The sequence below is a fragment of the Tachyglossus aculeatus genome, chromosome 4 (assembly GCF_015852505.1).
Source record: "Tachyglossus aculeatus isolate mTacAcu1 chromosome 4, mTacAcu1.pri, whole genome shotgun sequence".
NCBI lineage: Eukaryota > Metazoa > Chordata > Mammalia > Monotremata > Tachyglossidae > Tachyglossus > Tachyglossus aculeatus.
In genome coordinates, this window is record NC_052069.1 from 117,847,793 (window position 1) to 117,875,754 (window position 27,962).

General features: G+C 51.6%; 1 protein-coding gene across 1 annotated transcript in view; it reads right to left on the bottom strand.

The window, feature by feature from the left end:
• Window positions 1–5,286: 5,286 nt before the first annotated feature.
• COL27A1 (collagen type XXVII alpha 1 chain) overlaps window positions 5,287–27,962 on the bottom strand; it is a 222,490-nt gene continuing 199,814 nt past the window's right edge. The window contains exons 45-62 of the mRNA XM_038745686.1: window positions 26,742–26,795; window positions 24,859–24,912; window positions 24,644–24,751; window positions 23,803–23,910; window positions 22,799–22,906; window positions 19,780–19,833; window positions 18,675–18,737; window positions 18,083–18,136; window positions 17,836–17,871; window positions 17,664–17,681; window positions 17,137–17,172; window positions 15,631–15,657; window positions 15,296–15,367; window positions 9,418–9,586; window positions 8,706–8,815; window positions 7,644–7,862; window positions 6,565–6,692; window positions 5,287–5,813 (exon numbers count right to left, since the gene is read on the bottom strand). Of these exons, the coding sequence (XP_038601614.1) occupies window positions 5,738–5,813; window positions 6,565–6,692; window positions 7,644–7,862; window positions 8,706–8,815; window positions 9,418–9,586; window positions 15,296–15,367; window positions 15,631–15,657; window positions 17,137–17,172; window positions 17,664–17,681; window positions 17,836–17,871; window positions 18,083–18,136; window positions 18,675–18,737; window positions 19,780–19,833; window positions 22,799–22,906; window positions 23,803–23,910; window positions 24,644–24,751; window positions 24,859–24,912; window positions 26,742–26,795 (1,494 nt within the window). The 3' untranslated portion in view covers window positions 5,287–5,737. The remainder of the gene's footprint in view (window positions 5,814–6,564; window positions 6,693–7,643; window positions 7,863–8,705; window positions 8,816–9,417; window positions 9,587–15,295; window positions 15,368–15,630; window positions 15,658–17,136; window positions 17,173–17,663; window positions 17,682–17,835; window positions 17,872–18,082; window positions 18,137–18,674; window positions 18,738–19,779; window positions 19,834–22,798; window positions 22,907–23,802; window positions 23,911–24,643; window positions 24,752–24,858; window positions 24,913–26,741; window positions 26,796–27,962) is intronic.

Here is a 27,962-nt window from a genome sequence, read left to right on the forward strand (position 1 = left end):
CCCTATTTTACAGATGAGGTAACTGAGGCACAGAGAAGTTGTGATTTGCCCAAAGTCACACAGCTGACAATTCGGAGCCGGGATTTAAACACCTGACCACTGACTCCAAAGCCCATGCTCTTTCCACTTAGCCACGCTGCTTCTCTAGATTGATATCTGATTAATCTAGATTAATCCAGATTAATATCTGGATTCCCCCCCATTTCCCCTATCTGTAGTTATTTCAAAGTCTGTCTCCCCCTCAAGACTGTAAGCTCCTTGTGAGCAGAAATCATATCTAATTGCATTTTGTTCTCCCAAGCTTTCGGTACACTGGTCGGCATGCTGTAAGTGCTCAATAAGTACCACTGATTGGTTGAAACAGCCCAGGTCTCAGTGAGGTTCCTACCCCTTGAGGCAGACAGCTGGGAGCCAGAGGGTGCAGATAAGGATTGGTGGGTGACCTGGCCGGTGGTGATTACTGTGGATTGAAATGACAGCCACCTCGGTGTTAACTTCAGGGAAAGAGGGTCATGGGAATAATGAAAGGAAGAGAACAGCTATCTATTTTTCAGTGTTGGAGTCCATTTCACAGGCTTCACGACCTTGTGTGAGTTCATCATCATCATCATCATCAATCGTATTTATTGAGCGCTTACTATGTGCAGAGCACTGTACTAAGCACTTGGGAAGTACAAACTGGCAACATATAGAGACAGTCCCTACCCAACAGTGGGCTCACAGTCTAAAAGGGGGGAGACAGAGAACAAAACCAAACATACTAACAAAATAAAATAAATAGACTAGATATGTACAAGTAAAATAAATAAATAAATAAATAGAGTAATAGATATGTACAAACATATATACATATATACAGGTGCTGTGGGGAAGGGAAGGAGGTAAGATGGGGGGATGGAGGGGGGACGAGGGGGAGAGGAAAGAAGGGGCTCAGTCTGGGAAGGCCTCCTGGAGGAGGTGAGCTCTCAGCAGGGCCTTGAAGGGAGGAAGAGAGCTAGCTTGACGAATGGGCAGAGGGAGGCCATTCCAGGCCCGGGGCATGACGTGGGCCGGGGGTCGATGGCGGGACAGGCGAGAGCGAGGTACGGTGAGGAGATTGGCGGCGGAGGAGCGGAGGGTGCGGGCTGGGCTGTAGAAGGAGAGTAGGGAGGTGAGGTAGGAGGGGGCGAGGTGATGGACAGCCTTGAAGCCCAGGGTGAGGAGTTTCTGCCTGATGCGCAGATTGATTGGTAGCCACTGGAGATTTTTGAGGAGGGGAGTAATGTGCCCAGAGTGTTTCTGGACAAAGATAATCCGGGCAGCAGCATGAAGTATGGATTGAAGTGGAGAGAGACACGAGGATGGGAGATCAGAGAGAAGGCTGATGCAGTAGTCCAGACGGGATAGGATAAGAGCTTGAATGAGCAGGGTAGCGGTATGGATGGAGAGGAAAGGGCGGATCTTGGCAATGTTGCGGAGCTGAGATCGGCAGGTTTTGATGACGGCTTGGATGTGAGGGGTGAATGAGAGAGCGGAGTCGAGGATGACACCAAGGTTGCGGGCTTGTGAGACGGGAAGGATGGTAGTGCCATCAACAGAGATGGGAATGTCAGGGAGAGGACAAGGTTTGGGAGGGAAGACAAGGAGTTCAGTCTGTGTGAAGTCAGACAAGGAGTTCAGTCTGTGACAAGGAGTTCAGTGTGTTGTACCCACCCAGCTCTTTCTGGCCCCAGAGGGAGAGTCACAACCTCCCCACATCCTTGCTCTCTCCCACCCCTTCCCTCCCCCAGCATTAGCCCCAGGACTCAGTTCCTGTCACCAAATGCTCTCTAAAGTCCCTCCTTTCTCTGCCCAGTTAGTTCCTTCCCTCAGTTCCTCTCTAGTAACTTCCAGGCTGGAAATGTGGTGGACTCCACCACAGCTCTTGAGGACTGAACCCTGAGGTGGCTGGCAGTCAGGGGATAATGATAATAATAATAATAATGGCCTTTGTTAAGCGCTTACTATGTGCAAAGCACTGTTCTAAGTGCTGGGGGGTGATACAAGGTGATCAAGTTGTCCCGCATGGGGCTCACAGTCTTAATCCCCATTTTACAGATGAGGTAACTGAGGCTCAGAGAGGTTAAGTGACTTGCCTAAGGTCACACAGCAGACATGTGGCAGAGCTGGGATTAGAGCCCTTGACCTCTGATTCCCAAGCCCATGCTGTTTCCACTAAACCATGCTGTTACACTGGTACCCTGAAAAAGTCCCTGTTTAGAAAACAGGGTGCCTCTCAAACTGTCACAACTCTAAAGTTGGAGAAGCAGCGTGGCTCAATGGAAAGAGCCCGGGCTTTGGAGTCAGAGATCACGGGTTCAAATCCCAGCTCCCCCAATTGTCAGCTGTGTGACTTTGGGCAAGTCACTTAACTTCTCTGGGCCTCAGTTCCCTCATCTGTAAAATGGCGATTAAGACTGTGAGCCCCCTGTGGGGCAACCTGATCACCTTGTAACCTCCCCAGCGCTTAGAACAGTGCTTTGCACATAGCAAGTGCTTAATAAATGCCATTATTATTATTATTATAAAGTGTGTCATTCTTTCTGGACTTGTCCTCCTACTTGCTGTGTGACCCACTGCAAGTCGCCCAACCTCCCTGTTCCTTTGGTCACCCACCTTTTATGGGGCATGGATTGAGAATGAGATCAGACCTAGAAAGTACTGGGAGCTCTGAGGTGATAGAAAGGAATACAAAGGGTTGTGGTGGCTGGTTGTCTAACAGGAAGGTGTACTGACATTTTGGCCAAAGAGGAAGAATTACTTAAACAGAAAAGGTTGCTTAAAGAGAGATCTCTGTTGAAGAGGTTGTGGGGTCACCCCTAGGAGCCAAGCACCTTCTTTTTTATTTTTGGTATTTGTTAGTGCTTACTGCATGCCAGGCACTGTACTATGCACTGGGGTAGATAAGAGCTAATCAGGTTGGACACAGTCCATGTCCCTCATGGGGTTCACTGTCTTAATCCCCATTTTACAGATGAGGGAACTGAAGCAAGGAGAAGTAAGGCCACACAGCAGATGAGTGGCAGAGCTGGGATTAGAACCCGGGTCCTTCTCACTGGCCTGTGCTCTATCATCCACTAGGCCACTAGGCCACTACTTCCTCTCATTAGTCATTGGTCATTGTGTTGGGGAGCAGTCTGCCCCTGACCCTGGGTGAGGCCGGAGCTGTGAGCCCGTGACAGGGATTGAATGGGGTTGGAATTGATGGTGTTTGAGGATAGAGCTCACACCTGGGCCTGCTCCATGATCAGTTCCTGGGTGACCGATCAATTGATTGATTGACTGAGAGGCCGTGCTAGGGCCGTGACGCTCCGGGGGCTGTTCCTGGGCTGCTTGTTCTATTGTGTCATTCAAGACTGGAGACCCCCCCGGGCCATCAACCCCTTCCCTGAGGGTGGGGGTGGAGGGTGAGTGAGGTGGGCGGGGTCCTGGGTCTAGAGACCTCTGGGGCCCTGGAGGGTAGGAGTCTGGTTTGAGCAATCCCACATCTGATTTCAAATGAAAACATCCCTTTCCACTCATCTTTGCCAAAGCATCAACCTTCCTGGCCGACAGTCTGACGGTCCACAGAGCTGGGCCTGATTAACTCCCTCTAACTCTGGTTGTTCCTATAGCTCCGGCTAACTCCAACGCTTCTGATTATCCTGGTGAATTTTGGTTCTGTTCGATCATCAATCAATCAATCAACCAACCATACGTATTGAACACTTACTCTGTGCTGAGCACTTTACTAAGAGCTTGGGAGAGTACGAGAGAGGAGCTTACAATGTAGAGGGGGAGATGGATGCTAAAATAAATGACATTCTGATCCCTCCCTTCTATATTTCTGGGATTATGGTATTTGTTAAGCACTTGCTACTTGCCAAGCACTGTTCTAAGCACTGGGGCAGATACAAGTTAATCAGGTTGGACACAGTCCCTGTCCCACATGGAGTTCACAGTCTTAGCCTTATTTTATAGATGAGGCAACTGAGGCAAGGAGAAGTCAAGGTCACAGCAGACATGTGGCAAAGTCAGGATCCAGGAACTTCTGACTCCCAGGCTTGTGCTCTATCCATTAAACCATGCTACTTCTGTCCTTTCCTCTCCACCCTTTCATCCAAGTACTGGATCCATCTCTTGGGAAACAATTCACAATTGGGACTTAGACAGGGTCCTGGCCCTCAGGGGGTCCCAATCCTTTTAGGGTGACATTTACCTCTAAGAGCCCAAACTCCTCCTTTACCTTCCGGAAGAAGCAAACAGCCACAAACACCCAGGTTCATTGCCTCAGTTTTAAATATTTATTTAAAGACCAAAAAAAAAAGTTTAACGTGAACAATGGGAACCAGCTCCCCAGACCTGGTCTAAGAGAACAATCAAAGGCAAGAGAAAGAGCTGCAGGACAGAGGAGGGGGCTGGGATGGTTGGGGGGTGGGGGGGGGGGAAGGTGGAGGAGGATTGGGGAGGGGAAGGCAGGCCCTTTCTAGCTACAGTCTCTGCTACAACAAGGCACTCTGGTCCTGGAGGATGAGATGCCTGGTGGGGGGAGAGGGGTTGGGGCAGGACACGGGCACAGGATGGTCAGGACGAGGTATCTGGGGAGGAGTCGTGAGTCGTGGGGAGTCAGAGAGTGAGGTATTCCAAAAAAAAAAAAGTTTGCGAATTTAACTCCCAAAGAGAGACAATTTTCAAAAGAATACACAAATATAGACTTTCACATATATTTTCCCTTCTACAAAAAAGAAATTCGTAGTCAAAACATGAAAACTAGAAAAAAAAAGAAAAAAAAGGGCCTGGAAGCAGTTTCCAATATAGTACAGCTTGACTAACATTAATAATATTATCCTTATATAGACTTCAAAGATTATCATAATTATCTCCTTTGTTTTTTTAAAAGTTCCAAATTTACACATAGAGACTAGCAACTTCAGATTTCTACACAACTGAACAACAACGATAAAAAACAAACACACACGTCCAATGGACAAAAGCTCCAAGATCAGTTGGCTGCGGGGGATTCAGGGGTGTTCCCCTCAGGGAAGTTGTGGGGAGGGGGAGCTCTAGGTGATCAGGATCTCTGAGCACTCTGGGGTCACCCAGAGTAGGTGGGAGTCTCTGCACACTCATCATGGTAGTAATTCAGAGCTCAAAGCCCCCATGTGACCCCTCCCTGACCCCCAGCACCAGCCGACCCCCGTGAATCTCACCGGGCTTCTGAAGGAGAATTTTCTAAAGAAGCCAGAGAAATCAAAAGCCCCCCCCCCCCCCCCCCCAGAATATTCTCCCTCTGGACAGGTCAAAGGGGCTGACTCTCCCTCCACCCTTGCCCCCGCTACCCCTGATCTGGACTAAGCCTGCCTAGAGGCTGTCAAATGGTGACATCCCCAACCCAGAGGAGAAATTGATCTTTCGAATACTTCTTGTGTACACTTAAAAGGCATAGCTTTACTTCGAGTGTTTCTTATCCTCTTGTAGGTTAGGCAAAGAGCACGAGGGCCACGAAAACACTACAATCCCCAACTATTCTTGTTTGGGGGAGATTCCTTCCATATCCGATGGTTCCTTCAGAGTCTGTGGCAAGACAGATAGCACCTTTCGAACCTTAAATAGGGATTTTTTTTCCCCCAAAGGAAGCATGTACAAAACTGCATGACTTTTCAGCACCCGGGATTGTCCCAGTGGGAGGTAGTGACCCATCCTGGTTGGGTCCTGGAGTCATTCGGAACTCTCAGCTTGGCTACACCTCCCCGCCATCCCCATGACTGGCTCCTTTTGATTCTGCTCTCTTCAATCTCTTTCCTCTTTCCAGTCCCCTGTTAGCCCAAGGAAAGAGGCTTTGGTTATTAATTTCCTTCATATTTAAATAATATATATACTATATATATATACTTTTTTCCTGTTTCGTTTCTCTAATATTGCACATCACAAGCTTCCTGTCCATGAGCAGAGAGAGACATTGTACAGCATACTCTCTACAGCTGCCTAAGGAGGTGATGGGGTCTTTTCATACACCCCCGCCAACCCCCTCCCTCCAGCTAGCAAGGAACTGGTGAGGCGGGGAGGAAGAGGGTGGGAAGATGAGATCTTCTTGGAGTGGACTGATTGAAGCAGACACATTTTAGTAAGTGAGGAAGTGGGAGTTGGGGGGTCAAACACATTTCTGGGTGGTCTCTCTCTCTCCCTCTCTCTAGGTTTCTCTCTCTTCTCTCGCAGGATGTTTCTTTGGTAGCCGGACAGGTACGGGCCTCTCTAAGGCATGCTGGCCTGTGACCCTTTGTTCCCTAGACTCCTGAGGTCTACTCCGGGAGCAGCTGCGACCTCCACGATCTCCTTCCCCCGCCATCCTCCACCCCTTCGCCCCTATACTCTTCAGCCACCTGCAGGGTCTCTTAGAGGGCGGCTGAGACTCGACCCAGCTTGGAGGCTGTGGGCCTTCACCCTGCCTGCCTCCGGGGTGAGGGTGGGAGGCACCCTCCCACCTGGCCCCCTGCTACCGTCCTCCGGCTTGGCTCCGAGGATGTCCGGCGGGGCCCGGAGGTCAGAGTTCAGAGGAAGCACACAGACCCGACTTCCAGGCGGTACTGCTTCCCCGGGGGGGTGGGAGGCAGGTTGTAGATGCCGACGATTGGCAGTTGCTGGGGGTCCTGTGTCCGGAACGTGAAGCGGGTTAGGTGCCAGCGTCCGTCCTGAACCTGGGGACGGATGGCACAGAAAGGGTCAATCCAGCTTGCCCAGGACAAGGCAGTGGGGGTGAGGAGAGAGTGAACAACAAGCTGCCCTCTCACATATTTTGTACACTCGCAATGGACAGATCAGAAGCTTCTTTTTTAGCTCAAAAAATTCAGGGTGGGAGCGCTCAGTCCTGTGTGACCTTGGACAAGTCACTTCACTTCTCTGTTCCTCAGTTACCTCAGCTTTATGTAGGACAGGGACTGTGACCAACCTGATCACCTTGTATCTACTCTAGTGCTCAGAACAGTACTTGGCACATAGTAAGCATTTAACAAATACAATTATTATTATTAGTCTAGCCATCCAGTTGGGATCCAAGCCCGAGAGCGGGAGGGTGGACACTCCCAGATACAGGTAGAGGAAGGACTCGACCCTCTGTGGGTGCCAGCCGGGGAAGCAGCAGGTGTTGAGAAGCGATTAAAAAGAGGACAGAGGGGTGGGACAGGGGGTGGCTTGTCCTGGTACAGCAAGAATGCACGCACAGTTGAGGGGGCAGGAGATGGAGTTGCAAAGGGAAGATGTGTAGTCTGCTCAGCCAGCTCGGAGGGAGGGAGCTGGGGACCAGGGCAGGGGAGGAGAGGAGAAGACAGGATGGCAGCCACACAGTTTGTGGCATGTCCCAGTGCCACAGTCGGAGACAAAATGACCATACTCAGGGCCTTGCACTTCAGAGAGATCGTCGTGGGTGTGGGCACAGAAGCTTTTGAAAGGAATTATTTCTGCTTTAGGTGGAGGGAGTTGGAGGGCAGGGACTGCAGCAAGCTTTTACAACCAGTTCAAATTTCTCCCAATCCAACTAGCTTTGTACCCAACCTTACTGTCCCCCATCAGGCTCCTGGAGAGTAAAAAAAGCGAAGAGAGAGGCAAGATTATTTATCACCAAAGGCGGGTGGGCAGGTGGGAGCTCTGACCTTGCAGTCATCCACAGAGACCTCTGGCCGGAACTGGCCCCCAGCTTCAAAGACCTGGCCATTCCAGGCCCGGAAGCGCACAGACTTTTTGCTGGGCGGCCGGCCTCGTCCCTCCTGCCACACGGCCACATTGAGGCAGTGGATGGTCAGGTGCTGGACCACTTCGGAGCTCAGGAGGTGCAGGAAGTTCATCTGGACACGGCCGATGGCAAAATCCACCTGTGTGGGGGTGGATTTGGGGTGAGGAAGGTGAGCGTGGGGACAGGGATTCTAGTAGCCAGGCCGTCATCTGACCTCTCCTGACAGGTCCGGTGACGATGAAAGGTCTCGGCTGGTTATCCCTGATTCCCATTCTTTTGGGCCCCTGAGCTCTTGTGGCCAGGTGAATGGGGAGAAACTGGGTGGGACTCCCCATGCCTTAAAGCTGGAAATATTCCTGTAATGCCAGGACCCTGGATGGAGTTTTTGGGGGATGGTGACTGACTTTCTGGAAATGAAGTGGGGCTGAAGCAGAGCTCAGCAGTTGGCTTGTGCCCTTGCTCCTGTTCCTCCTTCAACTATCACCACCACTGTCACTATTGCATAATTTGGGCTTTCCCCTAGCACCATGCTAGAAGCCAAATACCCCTGGTGTAGTCATATCCTGATGGAGTGTGAGAGACCTGAGATCTCTCACAGCTGGGTTAAGCTCTCTCTCACCTCAGTGTGTCCAACTCATTGGGGGGCAGAGAATGTGTCTACCAATCCTGTTGTACTGTACTCTCCCAAGCGCTTAGTACAGTGCTCTGCACACAGTAAATGCTCAATAAATTTAATTGATGATTATTTTCACTCTAGGCTGTAAACTCCTTATAGGCAGAGAACATATCTAACAATTCTGTTGTATAGTACATTCCCAAGCCCTTAGTAGGGTGCTCTGGCTCACTCAATCAGTGCTCAATCATTGATTGATCGATTGCTTTCACTCAGAACTGTGCTGGTCTTAGTCCAGGTGGCTGGCTCTAGGACCCCCCCATCCCCTTCCCTCCCCCCACCTCTTCCTCTCTCCACCCAACTCTGTACCTTTGAGGCAGTGATGGGTTTTAGACAGGTCTGACCCCCTTTGGTGAAGTTACAGGTCACTTTGATGGTGTCTGAAGAACAGCCAAGGTTGGGGTCGATCCAGTATTTGCCTGTGGGGAGGGGACCGGGGGCAATGTCAGAGGAGGGTACTGGAACTTGGTCCCTTTCAAATGTACTGGATGTGTCCTCCTGGGCCAACGATTTCCCCTCTGGCCCAGAGCTGAAGAGGGGGAAGCTATGGTGGGTAGAGGCTGGGAGAAGCCGGGCAATCTTCAAGGGGCAGAGACTTCCCCCAGCTTGTATGGCTGATGTTGGCTACCAACTCCAGAATGATTCAGGAGCCTTGATCCAGGGTGGGGTTTATAGTGAGGTGAGGAGTAAGAACAAACAAGGAATACTGGGGCCACTGAACAACTGGGTGGGAGATGGGGGAGGGAAGACTTCAGGGAGGAATCACTGAGTGACTCTTCTTAGGCTACAGGCCCCAGGGAGTCTCTCCTCAAATTCTCTGACCAAAAAGGCTCCTCGAGCGGTCATTGGGTCCAAGCCCCTGCCTCCATGCCTCCTACTCTCTCCTGTTTGGCTGCAGGGATGTGAGGAGCAGTGGGGAGCAGTGGAAGGGAAATGGAAGGATGCAGATGGACCCTAAGGGCCCAGATTCGGATGGATAGCAGGAAATCCTGGGGGCTCAAGGACTCGGCTGGCTCCTTACCGTCAGCCATCTTCTGCTCACAGTTCATGAGGTCCCGACAGATGCGAGCAGGGTTCTCCTTAGTGCCCAGCGGCTTCTTGATGCTCTGGATGAGGTTGTTGAGGTAGTGTAGGGTCTTAAAGATCTCCCCTCCCTGGTCCAACACCAGCAGATCAGAATGGGAAGAGCCCTGGAGGAAGGGAAGAGTGCAGAAGTAAATCTGGGGAGGAGGGTTGGGTTTGGAGGTGGGCTTGACTCTTGTCCGCTCCTCCTCCCAGCAAGGCCACCAGACTAGAGTGACATCACAACCCTGGTAGGAGGCCCTGGAAGGACCAGTGCATTGTGGAGAACATCTCAAGAGCAAAGAGCCCAGGGCATGTCAGGATTTTTTTTTTAATGGTTTTTGTTAAGTTCTCACTATGTACCAAGCACTCTACCAAGTGCTGGGGTAGATAGAAGCTAGTCAGGCTGGACACAGTCCATGTCCCACATGGGGCTCACAATCTTAATCCGTATTTTACAGATCAGGTGACGGAGACCTTGTCCAAGATCACAAAGCAGACAAGTGACAGAGCTGGGATTAGAACCCAGGTCCTAACCCAAGTTGGGGAAGCAGTGTGACCTAGTGGATAGAGCATGGGCCTGGAATTGAGAATGTCTTGGGTTCTAATTTGGACTCCACCACTTTTCTGCTGTGTGACCTTGGGAAAGTCATTTTGCTTCTCTGAGCCTTTGTTACCCCATTTGTAAAATGGGGATTAACACTGCAAGCCCCGTGTGGGTCAGGGACTGTGTCCAACCCAACTTTCTTGTATCCACTCCAGTACTTAGAACAGTGCCTGGCACATAGTAAGTCCTTAACAGATACCTCAGTGATTATTATTATTTTTATTAGGTCCTCTGACTCCTAGGCCTGCACTCTATCTACTGGGCCATGCTGCTTCTCAGCAGGATTTTCTCAGGATTTTCAGTAAAGACCTCTGGCACAGTCTCAAAACTCTTTCCTCTCAGCAGAAGGTTCCTACCAGGTGGGTCTAGGGTTTCCCAAAACACAACAGATCCAGGAGCATGTGAATGCAACTCTCACACCTCCAGGATGGTCAAGGAAGCCAACGAAGGACTGGATTGGCAGCAGTGGGAGGGGACCTGGGCAGCTGCGGAGGACCGACTTGACCACTTCTTTTCTGCTGGTTTTCCACTAATGCTGCAGGCTTGGAATTTGGTGTGTGGCCTATTTGCGTCTGCTGTCAGTTTCCGTGGCAGGAGGAGGGGAGGAGTCGGGTGGAGGCCATCAGCAGACAAGGGGGTGGCAGGTTCCGGGCAGACCATAGGCGGGAAAGAGATCAGATGGGGTGGGTGAGGAAAGGGAATAGGCAGCAAGGGAGGGCCACAGACATCCAGCCAGCAACGAGAGCCCCAGAAATAAACCAAGCGAGTCACAGGAGCTGTTGGCTTCCTGAGCCCTGACAAGACCCCCCTCCTGTAGAGGAAACTGGCAGAAGGGCTATTCCGAGGAGGTGGTGGGATTTTCCACAGAAACCGCCCTCTTAAAGGTCACCAATGATCTCCTTCTTGACAAACCCAATGGCCTCTTCTCCATCCTAATCTTCCTCATCCTCTCAGCTGCCCTCGACACTGTCGACTACCCCCTTCTCCTGGAAACATTATCCATCCTTGGCTTCACTGACACTGTCCTCTCCTGGCTCTCCCTCTATCTCTCTAATCACTCATTGTCAGGCTCTTTTGTGGGTTCCTCTTCTGCCTCCCACCCCCTAACTGTGGGAGTCCCTCAAGGCTCAGTTCTGAGCCCCTCTCTATTCTCCATTTACACCCACCCTCCCAGAGAACTCATTGGAGGCCTTCCCAGACTGAGCCCCCCGCTTTTCCTCTGCTCCTCCTCCCCTCCCCATTGTATATATTTGTACATATTTATTACTCTATTTTATTAATGATGTGTATATAGTTATAATTCTATTTATTCTGATGGTATTGACACCTGTCTGCTTGTTTTGTTTTGTTGTCTGTCTCCCCCTTCTATACTGTGAGCCCGTTATTGGGTAGGGGCCGTCTCTATATGTTGCTGATTTGTACTTCCCAAGCGCTTAGTACAGTGCTCTGCACAGAGAAGCACTCAATAAATACGATTGAATGAAGGAACAATTAATTTGTGCAAAGACTTGCGAGTCAGAGGTTGTGGGTTCTAATCCAGACTCCGCCGCTTGTCAGCTGTGTGACTTTGGGCAAGTCACTTAACTTTTCTGTGCCTCAGTTACCTCATCTGTAAAATGGGGATTAAGATTGTGAGCCCCAATTGGGACAACCTGATTACATTGCATCTACCCCAGCGCTTAGAACAGTGCCTTGCACATAGAAAGTGCTTAACAAATACCATTATTATTATTATTATTACTGTTTGCCCCCATGGCTTCAACTACTATATGGATGATTCCCAAATCTACATCCCCATCCCAGATCTCTCTCCTTCTTTGCTTTCACTCATTTCCTCCTGGCTTCAAGACATCTCTACTTGGAAGCCCCACTGACACCTCAAACTTAACACATCCTAAACAGAACTCCTTCTCTTCCCACCCATACTTGGTCTTTTCCCTGACTTTCCTGTCACTCTAGAAAGCACTACCACCCTCCCTGACTCACAAGCCTGTAATCTTGGTATTATCCTCAACTCATCTCTCTCATTCAGTCAACATATTTGATTGGTCACCAAATCCTCTTCATTCTACCTTCACAGAATTGCTAAAATCCATCCTTTCCTCTTCATCCAAACTGCTACCTTGTTAATCAAAACACGTATCCTAACCCACCTTGACTACTGCATCAGTCTTCTTGCCAACCTCCCTGCCTCCTATCTCTCCCCAGTTCAGTCCACTCTTCATTCGGCTGCCCAGATCATTTTTCTACAAAAAGTTTCAGTTCATGTTTCTCCACTCTTCAAGAACCTCCAATAGCTTCTCATCCACCTTCACATCAAACAGAAATTCATTATTATCGACTTTAAAGCACTCAATCACCTTGCCCCCTCCTTATGCTTCCCTGATTTCCTATTACAACCCAGCCCACACACTTTGCTTCTCTAAAGCCAACTTACTCACTGTAGCTCACTCTCGTCTATCTCACCGCCAACCTCTCGTCCACATCCTGGCTCTGGCCTGGAGCACCCTTCCTCTTCGTAGTTGACAGACAATTACTCTCCTCACCTTCAAAGCCTTATTGAAGGCAACTCTCCTCCAAGAGGCCTTCCCCGACTAGGCCCTCACTTCCTCTTCTCCCACTCCCTTCTTTATCACCTTTGTATTTGTATTTGTACCCCTTATTCAGATACGCACCCTTTATTCAGCCCCCACCAAATTTATGCACATCTCCATAATTTATTTATTTAGATTAATACCTGTCTTCCCCTCTAGACTGCTAGCTCATTGTGGGCATGGAACAGGTCTACCAACTCTGTTACATTGTATTCTCCCAAAGGCTTAGTACGGTGCTCTGCACACAGTAATTGCTCAATAAATATGATTGATTGAGTTCAAATGATATCTCTGCAGCCTCTCTCTATGGCCCTTTTTGAGGGGGGCACTCACTCACTCTGGGCCTTATTTCTACCCCTGGCTCAATAGGGAGAACAAGTCTCCAAATGCTGAAGGAAAAGCCCCTGCTGGGCAGTCATGCAGCCATAATCATAATGATAGCATTTATTAGGCACTTACTATGTGCAAAGCATTCATTCATTCAATCATATTTATTGAGCACTTACGGTGTGCAGAGCACTGTACTAAGTGCTTGGGAAGTACAAGTTGGCAACATATAGAGATGGTCCCTAATAATAATAATAATGGCTTTTATTAAGCGCTTACTATGTGCAAAACACTGTTCTAAGTGCTAGGGCAGTTACAAGGTGATCAGGTTGTCCCACAGGGGGCTCACAGTCTTAATCCCCATTTTACAGATGAGGTAACTGAGGCACAGAGAAGTTAAGTGACTTGCTCAAAGTCACACAGCTGGCAATTGGCAGAGCCAGGATTTGAACCCATGACCTCTGACTCCAAAGCCCGTGCTCTTTCCACTGAACCACACTGCTTCTCTACCCAACAGTGGGCTCACAGTCTAGAAGGGGGAGACAGACAACAAAACAAAACATATTAACAAAATAAAATAGAATAGTAAATATGTACAAGTAAAATAAATAGAGTAATAAATCTGTACAAACATATATATAGGTGCTGTAAGTGCTGGGGAGGTTACAAGGTGATCAGGTTGTCCCACGGGAGGCTCACAGTCTTCAGATGAGGTAACTGAGGTACAGAGAAGTTAAGTGACTTGCCCAAAGTCACACAGCTGGCAATTGGCAGAGCTGGGATTTGAACCCATGACCTCTGACTACAAAGCCCGGGCTCTTTCCACTGCGCCATGCTGCTTCTCGCATGCCATGCAGCTGTGCAGGACAGGAAGGCCCCAGCATCAGCTCCCCAGCTGAGCCAAGAGTGCTGTCCTTTGGTCTGAGAACATCTGGCAAGGACAGGTCTGGCAGATCGGTGACTCCTCAACTTTACCGACCTGGGACCTCACTGGCTTCTCACTCCCATTTCCCAGGGCAGCTTCCCACCATGTCCTCCTATTTCTCCTCCTCTCCTATCCCTCCAGCCATGGACTTGGCCAAAGGGCTGGGACGTTCGGTTCAGGAGAAAAAGCTATAGGAACGGAGACTCATAGGCTTCTTTTTTCAAGGGGGAAATCAGCTACTCAGCACTACCTCCAAGGGCAGAACTAAAAGCTGAAGCATGAGGGATTTAGGGTAGATGACAGGAAGGGTTCCTAGAACTGGGATAAAATACTGGAGGAGACTGGAATTGCCTTCTCTGGAGATCTCTGTACATAGGATGAAGTCCCAGTGGCCCGGAATGCTGCCGGGTACCAGTCCACCTGGGAGATAAGAGGTTGGACTTGATGGGATCTCAGGGTACCTTCCCCACCAATACTAATGGTAATGATAATAATAATAATGATAACAGTGGTATTTGTTAAGAGCTTACTATCTGCCAAGCACCACACTAGGCACTGGGGTAGATACAATTTAAGCAGATCAGCCATAATCCCTATTTCACACAGGGCTCACAGTCTAACAGGAAGGGAGAACGGGTTCTTTATCCCTATTTTACAGATGAAGTAATTGAGGTCCAGAGAAGTTAAGTGACTTGCCCACAGTCACCTAGCAGGCAAATGGAGGAGCTGGGATTTGAACCCAGGTCCTCTGAGTCCCAGGCCCGTGCTCTGCCCACTAGGTCATGCTGCTTCTGGAGGAGTCTTGGGGACACAGGCTGGCCTGACCTAGCGTTGGGGCCCCAAGTCTAGAAGGTGGCTTCTGGGGGTGGCTTCTGACGGTGAAACATGGTCTGGAGAACAGAGCACAGGACTGGAAGTCAGGAGCCTAATTTTCTAATTCTAATTATTCTAATTTTGGCTCCACCACTTGCCTGATTTGTGAACTCAGGCAAGCTACTTGACTTTATGCTTTTCTCAACTGGAAAATGAAGATTGAAATCCTTTTCTCCTTCTCCCTTAGCCTGCGAGTGCCATGTGGGACAGGGGCTGTGTTTGACCTGCTTGAATTGTCTCTACCTCAGTGCTTTAGCACTCTGGTTGGCTCACAGTAAACACTTAAATATCACAGTAAAAAAATTAATTAAGAGACCATGCCTCTTTGGTCTTGTTCTGGGCAGGGGGTGTGTCTGTTTATTGTTATATTATACTCTCCCAAGGGCTTAGTACAGTGCTTTGCACACAGTAAGCACTTAGTAAATTCTTTGAATAAATGAATGAAGATCTTTAGTGTCCTTGCTCTATAGGCTGTCTCCATGAACCCTCTGCTCCCCAAAGCCAGTGTTACCTCTGTCCTGAGCACGCCACCGTTTGAGGAGTCTAGCCATGTCTGGAAAGCTGTCCCGAGGTCATCTTGTTGCTGTTGGAGAGAGAATGAAAGTAACTGCATCGGGTGACTGGAATCTTATGGAGGCTAGGGCTCAGGTCTTCTTAATCGATCCATCAACCTATCAGTGGACTTATTCAGTACTGATTTTGTGCAGAGCACTGTCCTAAGTGCTTGGGAGACTACAAGAGCAGAGATAGCCATGAGATAGCATGATCTCTGCCCTCACAGAGCTTACAATCTCGTGAGGGAGCCAGACACTACAGTAATACACAGCAAGTTTACAAACAACTTACAAATGGAACAGGAATCCCTGGAGGGCCCTGGAAAAGAAAAAGAACTGAAAGTCAACCCCAGCTCCCCATCAGCTCCACACCACCCCCAACTCTCCACCACCCTAGTCTCCCACTGCTCTACCCGTTTCCCATCCCCAGGGACCCAAGGGGAAGAGGGGGTGCTAGACTATGAACTGCTTCCTTTCCTGACACCATAGCTAAGGGCCTATTCTCTTTAGAGTTCAGGGTGGGGTGGACCTAGAAGGGAAGAGTGGGAGAGCAATGCTTTCTGGAATTATCCTCAAAAAAGCAAGTTCAGCTCCTTATTCCTGGGAATGAAGCCAGAGCTGCTATTCTGGGAATTAAATAAGATCAGTTGTAGGAGTCAGTAGAAAGAGCATAGGACTGGGAGGCAGGAACCCCTCTGGGCTCTAATAATAATAATAATAACAATGATGGTATTTGTTCAGTGCTTACTAAGTGCAAAGCACTATTCTAAGCACTGGGGAGGTTACAAGGTGATCAGGTCATCCCACAGGGGCTCGCAGTTTTAATCCCTATTTTACAGATGAGGTAACTGAGGCACAGAGAAGTTAAGTGACTTGCCCAAAGTCACACAGCTGACAGTTGGTGAAGCCGGGATTTGAACCCATGGCCTCTGACTCCAAAGCCCGTGCTCTTTCCACTGAGCCATGCTGCTTCTCCCAGCTTTGTCAATGGCCAGCTGTGTGACTTTGAGTAAGTCACAACTTCTCTGGGTCTCAATTTTCTCATCTATAACATGGAATTAAGCTACCTGACTTTCTTATCTTCTAGACTGTGAGCCCACTGTTGGGTAGGGACTGTATCCATATGTTGACAACTTGTACTTCCCAAGCGCTTAGTACAGTGCTCTGCACACAGTAAGCGCTCAATAAATACGATTGATTGATTAGCTTGTGAGCCCTATATGTGTCTAATCTGATTATCTCATATTTACCTAATGCTCAGCACAATACTCTGCACATAGAAAGCACTTAATAAGCACCCTCACCCCCACCACTACCAACAGACTTGAGGAGACAGAAGGGTGGCCTCTGATTGGTTTTGGTGGAGCCCAAATCATCACGTGACTGGCTCTGAACACCCTGGAAAGCCAAAACCTAGTCTTTTCCCAGGAGCCCAATGCTCATTTCTCTGTCCTACTTTGGGTTGGGCTGGATTAACCCATGAAGTGGTGAGTGGGATGCAGGTTGGAGACTTCAGACTATGGACAGAGAGTCTTCAGGGAGTCATCAGGAAGATGGAGTGGCTGGAACTCATGTGTGAGGCAGTGAAGTGTGAGCAGATGACCCAGGAAGGTAAGGGAGGCAAGGAGTAAGTACTATTGGGATTGGGGGGGCATTAAACTGCTCCTCGGGGAACCCTGCTCCTGCCAGTCCAGAGCTGGGTCCGATGAGTGACTATCAGCCCTAAGAAGGCCGAGGTCCTCACTGCCCAGCCCTATAAGGGTTACAGTGCCCGCTGAGTACCACGGAGGAAACGTACCGGGGGTCCAGGGCGTCCTCGGGGACCTGGGGGACCCTAAGGAGAGAGAGCACTGAGATCACTTTCTGTAATCAAGAGAAGCAACAGCATTCCCAAGACAAGCAGCTTTGTCAAGCTCCCAAGCTCCTAGATCTGACCAGAACCTGCCCCCACCATCTCATCCCCTTGGGTGCTGGAGGAACAGGGTGGCCTGGGAGCTAACCTAGGCCAGGGGGATCTCCTGAGGGAGAGAGTTGGGGATTTTGTGTGGTCTGGAATCCCTGAGCTATCTTGGTCTTCCCTGGATTGGGCCTGTAGCTCCCAGGCTCCCCTATGGGTCAGTGTTACTAGATGAACCCTCCCTCTGGTCCCCTGCGTTGCCAGCCATCCATGAATAAATCCCACGTCCCCATACTGCAGGGTCTGATCCTTTCCCCTTTGGGCCTGGGGACCTGCCCAGGCTTCTCTCATCCCGATTCAGCTCACCCCCCCGAACTTCCTCCCTCCCCACCCCCCCCCAACAGTGAGGCAGGCCAAGAGACACTCACCCTCGGGCCTTGAAGTCCCTGCAGAGAGAAATGGAGAGAAGGAGTGAGAGTGACAGGCTTTGGGGCCACTGGGGCCCCTGACCTGGCCCTCACCCCACAGCCTCCAAGTGGCCTCTGGAACCCCCCCATCCCTCCCCAGTCCTTACCGTTTCCCCCCAGTTCACGTCCTTACCATTTCACCTCGACTCCCCTCATCCCCTTTGGGGCCCTGTGAGCAAACACAGTGCATCAGTGCATTCGGGGCAGAGAATGCTAGAGGATCTACCAGAAGACACTTTTTCCTTTGATGGGGGTAGCCCAGGGATGGTGGGTAGGGGAGGAGCTCATGAGCTGGGGCAGGGGCTGAGGAGGGGACCCAGGAGCCTCCCATCCCCCTTTCTGGTGCATTATTCCATACTTCCAGGGAAAGGAAAACTCACCGGGAGTCCAGTGGGCCCCAGGATCCCCAGTGGGCCGATGACACCTTCCTGTCCCTAGAGGGGCAGAGACAGCAAGGTCTGTAAATGTGGGTCTCCAGACAGTTCCTCCTCTGTCCCTGGGGGTGGGAGTGGCAGGGGAGTCGCTGGCAACAGCAGGGAGGGAGTGACAGAGCAGATGCTCTCCTAGCTTGGATGGCGAATTAGGGGGTGGGGGCACAGTCGGGGAAGGAGATGGGGAGAAGGAGGGAAGAGTAAAAGGAAGCCAGAGGAACTAATCAAAGTCACGGTGACCTGAAGGATGCACTGAGATGAATCATGTCTAGCATAAGGGTCTGTGTCCCTGGCACAAGCACAACAGTGGACAGGTACCAATGACTCGGTCTTGCAGGAACAGGGAACACCCAGCCTGACCTAGCTTGGCTCACTGGCTCAGGTGAGTCCCCATGGCCCGGTCAGAATTGTGCCCCATCAGCCTGCATGCCCCTGACCTTAATGCTGGGATTGGGCTGGCTCCAAGCCTGACCCCTGGGCTATCCAGGGGGACCAAGTGAGAGGGTCAAGTGTGAGAAGAATCAAAACTCAAGGAACTCACCATCAGGCCTGGGGGACCCCTGGGGCCCTGGATTCCTTTGAAACCGAGATCTCCTGGAGGCCCCTGCAGTGCAAAAATGGAGCAATTCTCAGCCCCCTCCCCACATGCTCATGGATGTGCCCCTCCCCAAACACGAGCTTTTTGGGGGTGAACTAGTGTCACATTACTGGGGGGTAATCTTTGACTTCCATCTCCCCTCCAGCCACCCACCTCCTGCTGATGTCAATGGTGATGGCTGGAGCCTGGACAGGAAGATGGGGGTAGGGGAAAACTAGGGAGAAGGTGACTCTTACACCAAAAGCCAATCAGAAGAAGCTCTTGGAAAAAGCTCCTCCCTCAGAGTTGGGTGGGACTGACAGGGAGATTCTCAGATCCCAAACCACTGGATCTGCTCTAGTTCCACCCAAGGCCCTGGGATTTGGGTCTGAACTGGATCCATTTAGCTTTAATTCTATTTGTTCTGACGACTTTGACACCTATCTACATGTTTTGTTTTGTTGTCTGTCTCCCCCTTCTAGACTGTGAGCCCGTTGTTGGGTAGGGACCGTCTCTATATGTTGCCAACTTGTACTTTCCAAGCGCTTAGTACAGTGCTCTGCACACAGTAAGTGCTCAATATGATTGAATGAATGAATCAATCTGGATGGCCCTGGGGTCTGGGCCCAGGTAGCCCCTAGTCAGGAGAGACGGGGTTCTCCTCGGGCATCTGTGTGCTGAGGAGTCCTGCCCTGGAGCCTTTGACCATCCAGTCCAGGGGGGCTGGGGTAAGGGGGGACCTCCCAGGCAACCCCAGACAGCTCTCCTCCAGTGAAGAGAGGAATGGTGTTAGGTGCTGCATGGGGCTGGTCCCATTGTTCTGCTGCAAGGAGGTGTGGTCCTGCCGGGTCAGTGGCCCCTGGCAAGCTGGCACTTCAGGGGTCTAGGTCAGGAGTTACCGGCCTTGTCTTGACCAGCCTCTACCTCTTTCATGAACCCGGACACCTACCCCGGCACCTGATTTTGCTCAGGCACCAAGGGACCCCTGCTCCATGGCTCGGTTGGAACAGCCCGGGGCCCGAGAAGGTCCTGACAAGCCTTGCCAGCGACGACCGACTGCCACAGTTACCTTGGGGCCAAACAGGCCTGCGATCCCCGGGAAGCCCATCTCGCCAAAGTCCCCCTGTGAAAACCAAGCAGAGCTATGTGAGAGAGCGGAAGAGGTCTGAGGCCTGGGCTGAGGAGCTATATTAGGGGAGCTGGGGGAGCTGGAAAGCCCCGGGCATAAGAGGTCTGGATCCAGCCCACTGCGGAGTCACATCGAGATCTGGGTAGTAGTGGGGGCTGGGACAGAGCGTGATGCCCAAGTCGCAGATGGGGAGACTATGGGCCATCGGGACTTGGACTTGATTCTGATTTCTCTTGGGTCTCCTGAGTGATGGGAAGGGCACCGGAATGCTGGAAAGTTTAAGCAGCTCAGGAAAGTTGTGCCTCATCAATCAATTCCTAATTTCTAATCGATCAAATTTATTGAGTGCATACTGTGTGCATAGCACTGTATTAAGCTCTTGGTAGAGTGCAACATAACAGAGTTGGTAAACACATTCCTTGAGTCTACAGTCTCATCCTTGGAAAAGCCCGATTTTGGGGAGTTCCTTGTCCCTCTTCAGCTTGCCCATTTCTTCTAGATGGTAAGGTCCTTGTGGGCAGGGAGCGTGTCTACTAACTCTCTTATACTCTCCAAGTCACTTAATACAGTGCAGTGTACAATGTAAACACTCAGTAAATATGATTGATTGATTGATTCCAAATTCTGTTCCACTGAGAGCTGGCAGGAGAACCTGCCCTGACTCCAGATTCAGGGTCTGGAAGAAGTCAGACTGAGGCTAAAGGAAATCAGACTCTGGGAAAAAGAAAACTGCTGATAAAAATGGACCCAAAGAGAAGATTTGTCCAGCTGCCAGCCAAACTGTCATCCAGCTGGGCGTGCAGGTAGGAGTGTGGTGGTCTCAAGATGTCCTTAGGTCCATTGGGCATTAGAGGGATAATAAAAGCTTCTTGTTCTCCAGGACCAAATTTCCTCCCTCCAATCCTCCCTCCATCCCTTCTCCAGCAGCTCTGGGAGCCATGTGGAGTGTGGGGCGTGTTCTGTTATGTGTCCCAGGCTGACCCCCACATGGTGAGCTGTTAGCATTGCCCGAATGATCTTGGGGTGAGAAGACCAGTGTGCTCCTTCCATCCGAGAAGACTGTCGTGTCGGTTTTACATTTCTCATTAGCCAGTTTTGAGTCACCCTTTTGCTAGCACAGTCTTCCCGAAGCCTCCACTCTTAGAGGATGTCCCTCTACCCTCCACTGGGCTCCTGATGGCAGCATGCCAGGAGTCTATCTGAATCCCTTGCCCTCCCACCCCTAAACAAATCAGCTGTCTCCCAGCAGTCTTTCCTCAGGTTGCCCCACCTTGCCCTTGGGGCCTCAGGCTCAGCTCACCTTGCAGCCACTGCTTGACATCAACTTATAACCCACAGTAGCCCTGGTAGCCTCACTTGGGTACTGGCAGACATGGGAAACTGAGGCCCAGAGAGAGGACAGCTTGAGACAGCTCAATGCCCTTGGCAATGCTAGACAAAGACCCAGGAGCCCTGACTCCCGGGGACAGGCTCGAACTGGCCAGGAGGTTGGAAGGTTCCCATACTTAGCCTTGGAATTGGGGTGGGGATGGTCAGGATTTCTGGGTTAGACTCTGGGGTTGATGAAGCTGCTGAGTTTCAGTCATCCCTCATGATTAGCCTCCCATTTTCCAGCTGAACAGACTGAGGCAGTGATGGACCTGAGAGGAGGTGGGGTAGGGGCCAGGGATGGTCTTCAGGAGCTCCAGGCAGGAGTCATACTGTCCCCTCCCCTGTGCCTGGGCCCCATGGTCAGCCCCTCCTGGCGAGAGATCTCTCCTCCACCACAGGGTCCTGGTCCCGCCTGGCCTGGGGAGTGGCTGACGGGACCAGAAGCCAGGAGCCACAAATTGGCAGTTCAGCATCTGCCTCCACGGAAAATTCCTGAGCCATGCCGACTCCCATCAGCTGGGGCTTTCTCAGCAGCTCCTTATTGCCAAGGCAGAAAAACCCCAAGTTTCCAACCTATGTTGGAGGCCCAGGTCCTTAAGGAATCAGTGAGAACACTGTGGGCAACTCAGAGAGGCCGGGCCCAGGGCAGCACTGTACCTCAACAATGCAGTCCCCAGGGGCACTCAGATGGGCTTTTTTTCCTTTGGCCCCAATTTCCCCCTCTCCTCAACCTTTTCGGTTTCACTGCTATCCCCCTCACCAGCTACTCCCACACCAACCCCGCTCCCTCTGCCCATCAGAATCTGCTCTCTTCCTTCTCTTCTCCACCCCATCCCCACCTCAACCAGATGCTTTTCTCCTATAACAGCATCATCTTTCTGTTCTTTAGATCCTTTTGACGCCCCCCCCACCCCATCCCAGTGGCATCCCCACCCTGGTTCCCGTCCTCCATCAAAGTGTAGCAGGAACTCTGGGGTGGTTGATAGAGAGAATGGCCAGCCTGGGTCTTGGGGGATGGGGATTCACAACTTCCCCTTTTTCTAGTTCCAGGCCCGGAGAAATGCCAGCAAGATGGGCATCCAGTTTCATTGGATTGCAATTTGTTGGGATTTGCTTCTGGCTTTGTCCATCGGTAGAGCCACCCAAAGGGTCTCTGATCACCCCTGACTGCTGACAGAGGTGGGCCGGCTTTTATCCTCCGTAGAGACCCCCCGAGCCCTGTTGGCCTGATTTGTTGGGGAATAGCTCCATTCTGCCCAGATGGCCCAGCTTGGCGGGAAATTCCCTGCGGCCTGATCTCACCACAGGCCTCCTGGCCCCTCCCACTCCTGCTGCTTCTCTCCAAAGCTTCTGTGCTCCCTTCTTGCCCCCCAGATGCTGGGAGGAGGGACAGGCACTGTGTTTCTCCGGTCCAGACTCCAGTGTGTGACACCTACTTCCCCCCAACCCTCCCAAGACAACAGCTTCCCTGCCTCTAGACCTGTGCACTTACCCTGAGAGGGGTCTTCTTACCCTGCCTCAGGTCACAGAGCAAGGCAAATTAGAAGGCAGACCCCAGCTAACCCACTCGGAGGTGAAGGTCACTCACCGGCCGGCCCTTGGATCCTGGCTCCCCCTGGCTTCCGGGAAGCCCTGTTCCTCCCTCTGTCCCTCGCTTTCCTGTGGGACCCGGTGGCCCGGGTAACCCGTTTTCACCCTTGAAGAGACACAAGCAAATTACATAGAAGGAGATGAGGTGAGAGGGGGTGACTCAGAGCCCAGGAGATTGGGGATATTCATTCATTCATTCAATCGTATTTATTGAGCGCTTACTGTGTGCAGAGCACTGTACTAAGCGCCTGGGAAGTACAAGTTGACAACATATAGGGACGGCCCCTACCCCAAAACGGGCTCACAGTCTAGAAGGGGGAGACAGACAACAAAACAAAACATGCGGACAGGTGTCAAATTGTCAGAACAAATAGAATTAAAGCTAGATGCACATCATTAACAAAATAAATAGAATAGTAAGTATGTACAAGTATGTGTAATATATGTAATGTAATATAATGTAATGTAATGTATGTAATAATATGTAAATATGTATAAGGATATCAGTCTTGTATGATGCTGGAAGGGGAGCGCTCAGGGGGGTTGGTCTAGGGATGGGTGGGTTTCAGGGGGACATCAGACCAGCCCCCGGGAAGGGTCATAGGGCGCTGAGGGGGCTGCGGTTGATCAGTTACGTGGACTATTTGGATCTAGTTCCAAGGAGACCCAGCAACGGCCCCTCCGGTCTGGCCTAGCCACCCGGCTGCTCTCTCCACGGTCGCCAGAGGGTGACCCTGGACAGAGGAACAGCGCCAGGTGGATGGAAAATAATGGCACCAGGCTGGTCCAGACTTTCTGGATTTCCTGGCTTCTAGGAAGACCCCAGGAAACTGGAAGACTGGGAGCCCAGACCCCCGTGGGGGCGTCCAAGCCTTTCCCAGAGCCAGAGCCCTAAGGGAGGCTGGGCTGGGGCAAGAGGCTGGGGCAGGAGATGGGCAAGCTGGCATTCCTTGGAGCAGTCCCAGAGCCAGAGATGGGGTGGGAGGTAGGGGATAGACTGACCTTGAACCCCGGGGGTCCCTGAGCTCCGGGCAGGCCGCCCACACCGGGATTCCCTCTCTTCCCAGTAGGGCCGGTGATGCCAACTTCCCCATCTTCTCCCTGTTCCCCCTGAAAGAACAGAGTGAATGGATCAGGTTAGCAGGTGAGGGCCCGGGACGTTGGGGGTTCAAGGGTGAGAGAGCGTCTAGCTCTGGCTGGCTGAGGCTGGACCATGACTTGTGGGCAGGGATCGGGCCTCTTAACTCTGTTGTGTTGTATTCATTCATTCATTCATTTATTCATTCATTTAATTGTATTTATTGAGCCCTTACTGTGTGCAGGGCATTGTACTAAGTGCTTGGGAGAGTATGATATAACAATAAACAAACACAGTCCCTGCCTACAGTCAGTTTCCCAAGCACTTAGTACAGTTCACTGCACACAGTAAGCACTCCACAAATACCATCAATTGATTGACTGATGAGGGATTCTTGTTTGACTTTGGGAAAAGTGTCCCATCAGTGATGGTGGAATGGAAGGCCTATAGAGACCATGGACTTGCTGTCAATGGACATATTGGGAGACAGGAGACTTTTTGCTCTAGGAGGGGGCATAGGATCTAGACAGGGATGGACTCTCTGGGTTCCTCTCCTGGGCCCTGAGGCCTGGAAGTGGGGAGGCATCAGGACCACCCGGCAGAGCTAGCTCCAGGGGTCTCCAGGGATCTCTGAGTCCTCAATCCCCTGGCTCTGACATCTTTGTCTCCTTCTGTTCGACCCCTTCCCACTCCCACCCCAACCTAGCCCCGCGTCTGCACCTAAGTGGGGAGGCAGTGGAGATCCAGGCCCTCTGTAAGACTCACCTGCGGTCCCACTCGGCCGTCCCTGCCAGGAATCCCATCCGGTCCGGGGAGCCCTTCTTGGCCTTGTCTCCCCACCACGCCCCGTGGCCCGGGATGCCCCACCGGGCCCTGGGAATGCCGAAGGAGCTGGTGAGGGCCGGAGGGCCAAGGGAGGGAGGATGGGAAGTAGGGAAGAGGGTGGAGGAACAGGAATGGGGACGGGAGGGGCTGCTCACCTGCATCCCCCGACTGCCAGCTTCCCCACGCTTGCCTTGCTTCCCTTTCAGGCCCTGCAAGCCAGAGATGAGCTCAGTCCACGCAGATGCTGCCCGGGGCCAGAGTGTGCTTGGGACGCTGGGGAGCTAGGGAGCTGGGTTTTGTGGGGAGGGGTCTAGTCGTGGGAATTCCAGCAGCCTTCAGATTGCCTCCCCTGAGAGGGCTAGGGCTGGGCATCCTGCCACATGTGGAAGTGGAGAGGGGGCTTACGGAGAGGTGGAGGAGCACACCTGGCAGGTAAAGATGGCACTGGAGTGGAGTCTTCCCAGACAGATGGGTGTGGGGACTAGGGCTATACTGTCCAAGGGGCCCAGGCAGAGAGTCTAGTGAAGGACAGGGCCAGAGGACTTGGGCTGGGTCCCACAAGCAGGACTTCCTGTCCTCCGATCAGGACACGCAAGTTCTAGGGCTCTCCAAGCCCTCTTCTGTCCATCCCAAAGGGTTCTGCAGACTGGCTTTGGGCTGCAGGACCTCTGTCCCCCAGTTTCCTCAGAACTGGGAGCTGGGAGCTGCCAGAAGCTGAGAGCTGCCAGAAGCTGGGAGCCAGTGGCAGGGCTGTGACTGGGGTGGAACTGCATCAGGAGAACCAGCCCAGGAAAACTATGGTGAGGGAACTCATTCTGCGGGGGCCTGGTGGAGAGCAGAGAGGGAGAGGGGAACCTGGTTTCCTCAGGAGCCAGCCTCAGCAGTGGGCCGCCTGGAGCGCTGGGGACAGGTTGGCAAAGGGAGGGACTGAGCTAATCCCTACTGGGGTCTTGCTTTAAGGAAGCAGCGTGGCTCAGTGGAAAGAGCCCAGGCTTGGGAGTCAGAGGTCATGGGTTCTAATCCCAGCTTCGCCACTTGTCTGCTGTGTGACTTTGGGCAAGTCACTTAACTTCTCTGGGTTTCAGTTACCTCATCTGTAAAATGGGGATAAAGACTGTGAGCCTCATGTGGGACAACCTGATTACCTTATATCCCCCCCTGACCAGTGCTTAGAACAGTGCTTGGCACATAGTAAGCGCTTAACAAATGCCATTATTATTATTATTATTTAGGGCTGGGAATCCTGAGTCGAGATGCTTAATTCAGAGTCTGCTCAACCTGAGCTCCACACTTGGGAAGCTCTCATTTCCTCAATAGCAGAGACAGCAGTTGTGGTGAAAGAAAGAGAGAGAGAGAGAGAGAGAGAGGCCAAGAGAGAGCTGCAGAAAGAGAGTGTCCATCCTCCTACAGACACCCAGGTACCCTGAGACATATTTAGACAGACACAGAGATCTCTGTAGGCACACAAGCAGCATGGCCTAATGGATAGAGCACGGGCCTGGGAGTAAGAAGGCCTAGGTTCTAATTCTGCCTCTGCCACTTGTCTGGTATGTTACCTTAGGCAAGTCGCTTTTCGGTGCCTCAGTTACCTCATCTGTAAAATGGGGATTAAGGGTGTGAGCCCCATGTGGGACAACCTGATTATCTAGTATCTACCCCCATGCTTAGTACAGTGCCTGGCACATAGTAAGCACTTAACAAATACCATAAAAAATGTAGGGAGACTCACAGAGGCACACAAGCGTGCAGGTGGACAGAATCACACAATCATGCAGACACATAGAGGCAGGCACATACACACACCCGACATACTTTAGAAGAGAACTTTCAGGCCTTCCTGTCATGGGTTGAGCCAGCAGACAAGATTTCTAGCTTCAGTGCCCAGCCAGCAGACAAGATTTCTAGCCTCATGCCCAGCCAGCTTGGTGTCTGAAGAAGCTAACCCATACCAACAGCTCCCCTTCTTTGGGGGTCTCCCAGGACCTGTGACCCGCTGCTTTGGCGGGGGCTGGGGGAAGGGTTGGGGGGAAGCACTTACCTCTTCGCCTTTGGATCCCTTGGGTCCTGGTTGGCCTGGTGGTCCAGGGTGCCCCTGGAAGGCAAGACAAGACACACAAACGTCTGCTTGGAATTGTCTCCTGGCAGAAGCTGGGGGGAGCGGTCGCCAGCTGACAGCCGGGGTCCATGTGGAACCAATTAAGAGAAGCAACTCTTGGCCGGGGTAGGGGGAGAAGGGCAGGTATCTTGGGGGATCCCGGGAGGGGAGGGGCCCAGAGAGGTTGTGTTGCTGAAGGGCTGGGAACTCCGGATCCTGGGCTCTAGTGAGCTCTGTCTTCCCACCCTCGACCAGGAGATAACCGCTCCTTCCTGGGGAAATCTGGGGTGCTGAGATGGCTGCTCCCCAGTGGTGGATGCAGAAGGAGCCCCCAAAGTACAGGACCAGACAGAATTGACCAGCCCAGGAGACTAAGTTCACAGGGACTGGCTCTGAGCTTACTACTGAGGTTTCCAGGAGCTGGGGAGTCCACATCCCAGCGTGGGAGCTGCCCTATTGCCCACCCCCCTGAAAAAAACCCCAGGCCTTTTATAGTATTTTTTAAGTGCTTACTATTGTCAAACATTAATCTAAGCACTCGGGTAGGTACATGTTAATTAGGTCGGACACAGTCCCTGTCCCGCATGATGCCCACAGACTTAGTAGGAGGGAGAACAGGAACTGCATCCCTATTTTACAGTTGAGGAAACTGAAGCACAGAGAAATTAAACGAGTTGCTCAAGGTCACACAGCAAGCTACTGGTAGGGCCAGGATTAGAACCTAGGTCCTCCGATTCCCAGGCCCACGCTCTTTCCAGTAGGCCATGCTGCTTCACCTTAAAGGGAACTTCAGTAAATGAGCCACTCTGAGGTCGGGCTGGGGGTGGTCCCTTGAAGCTATACTAGTCGTGCCAACCCCAAGGCCTTACTGAGTGAGTGGCGCTCTAGGGATTGATGAAGTCCCAACTTCTAAGAAACACAGGATCAGGAAAGGAGTCTCCTGCCCGCCCATCCTCCCCTTCCATATCCCCTTTTCCTTTAGGCCTCTCCTAGCCCTTCCTAATCCTGGCTCCGCCACTTGTCTGCTGTGTGACCTTGGACAAGTCACCTCACTTGTCTGTGCCTTAGTTCCCTCATCTGTAAAATGGGGATTAAGACTGTGAACTCCATGTGGGACAGGGACTGTATCCCACCTGATTATCTTGTATCTACCCCGGCACTTAG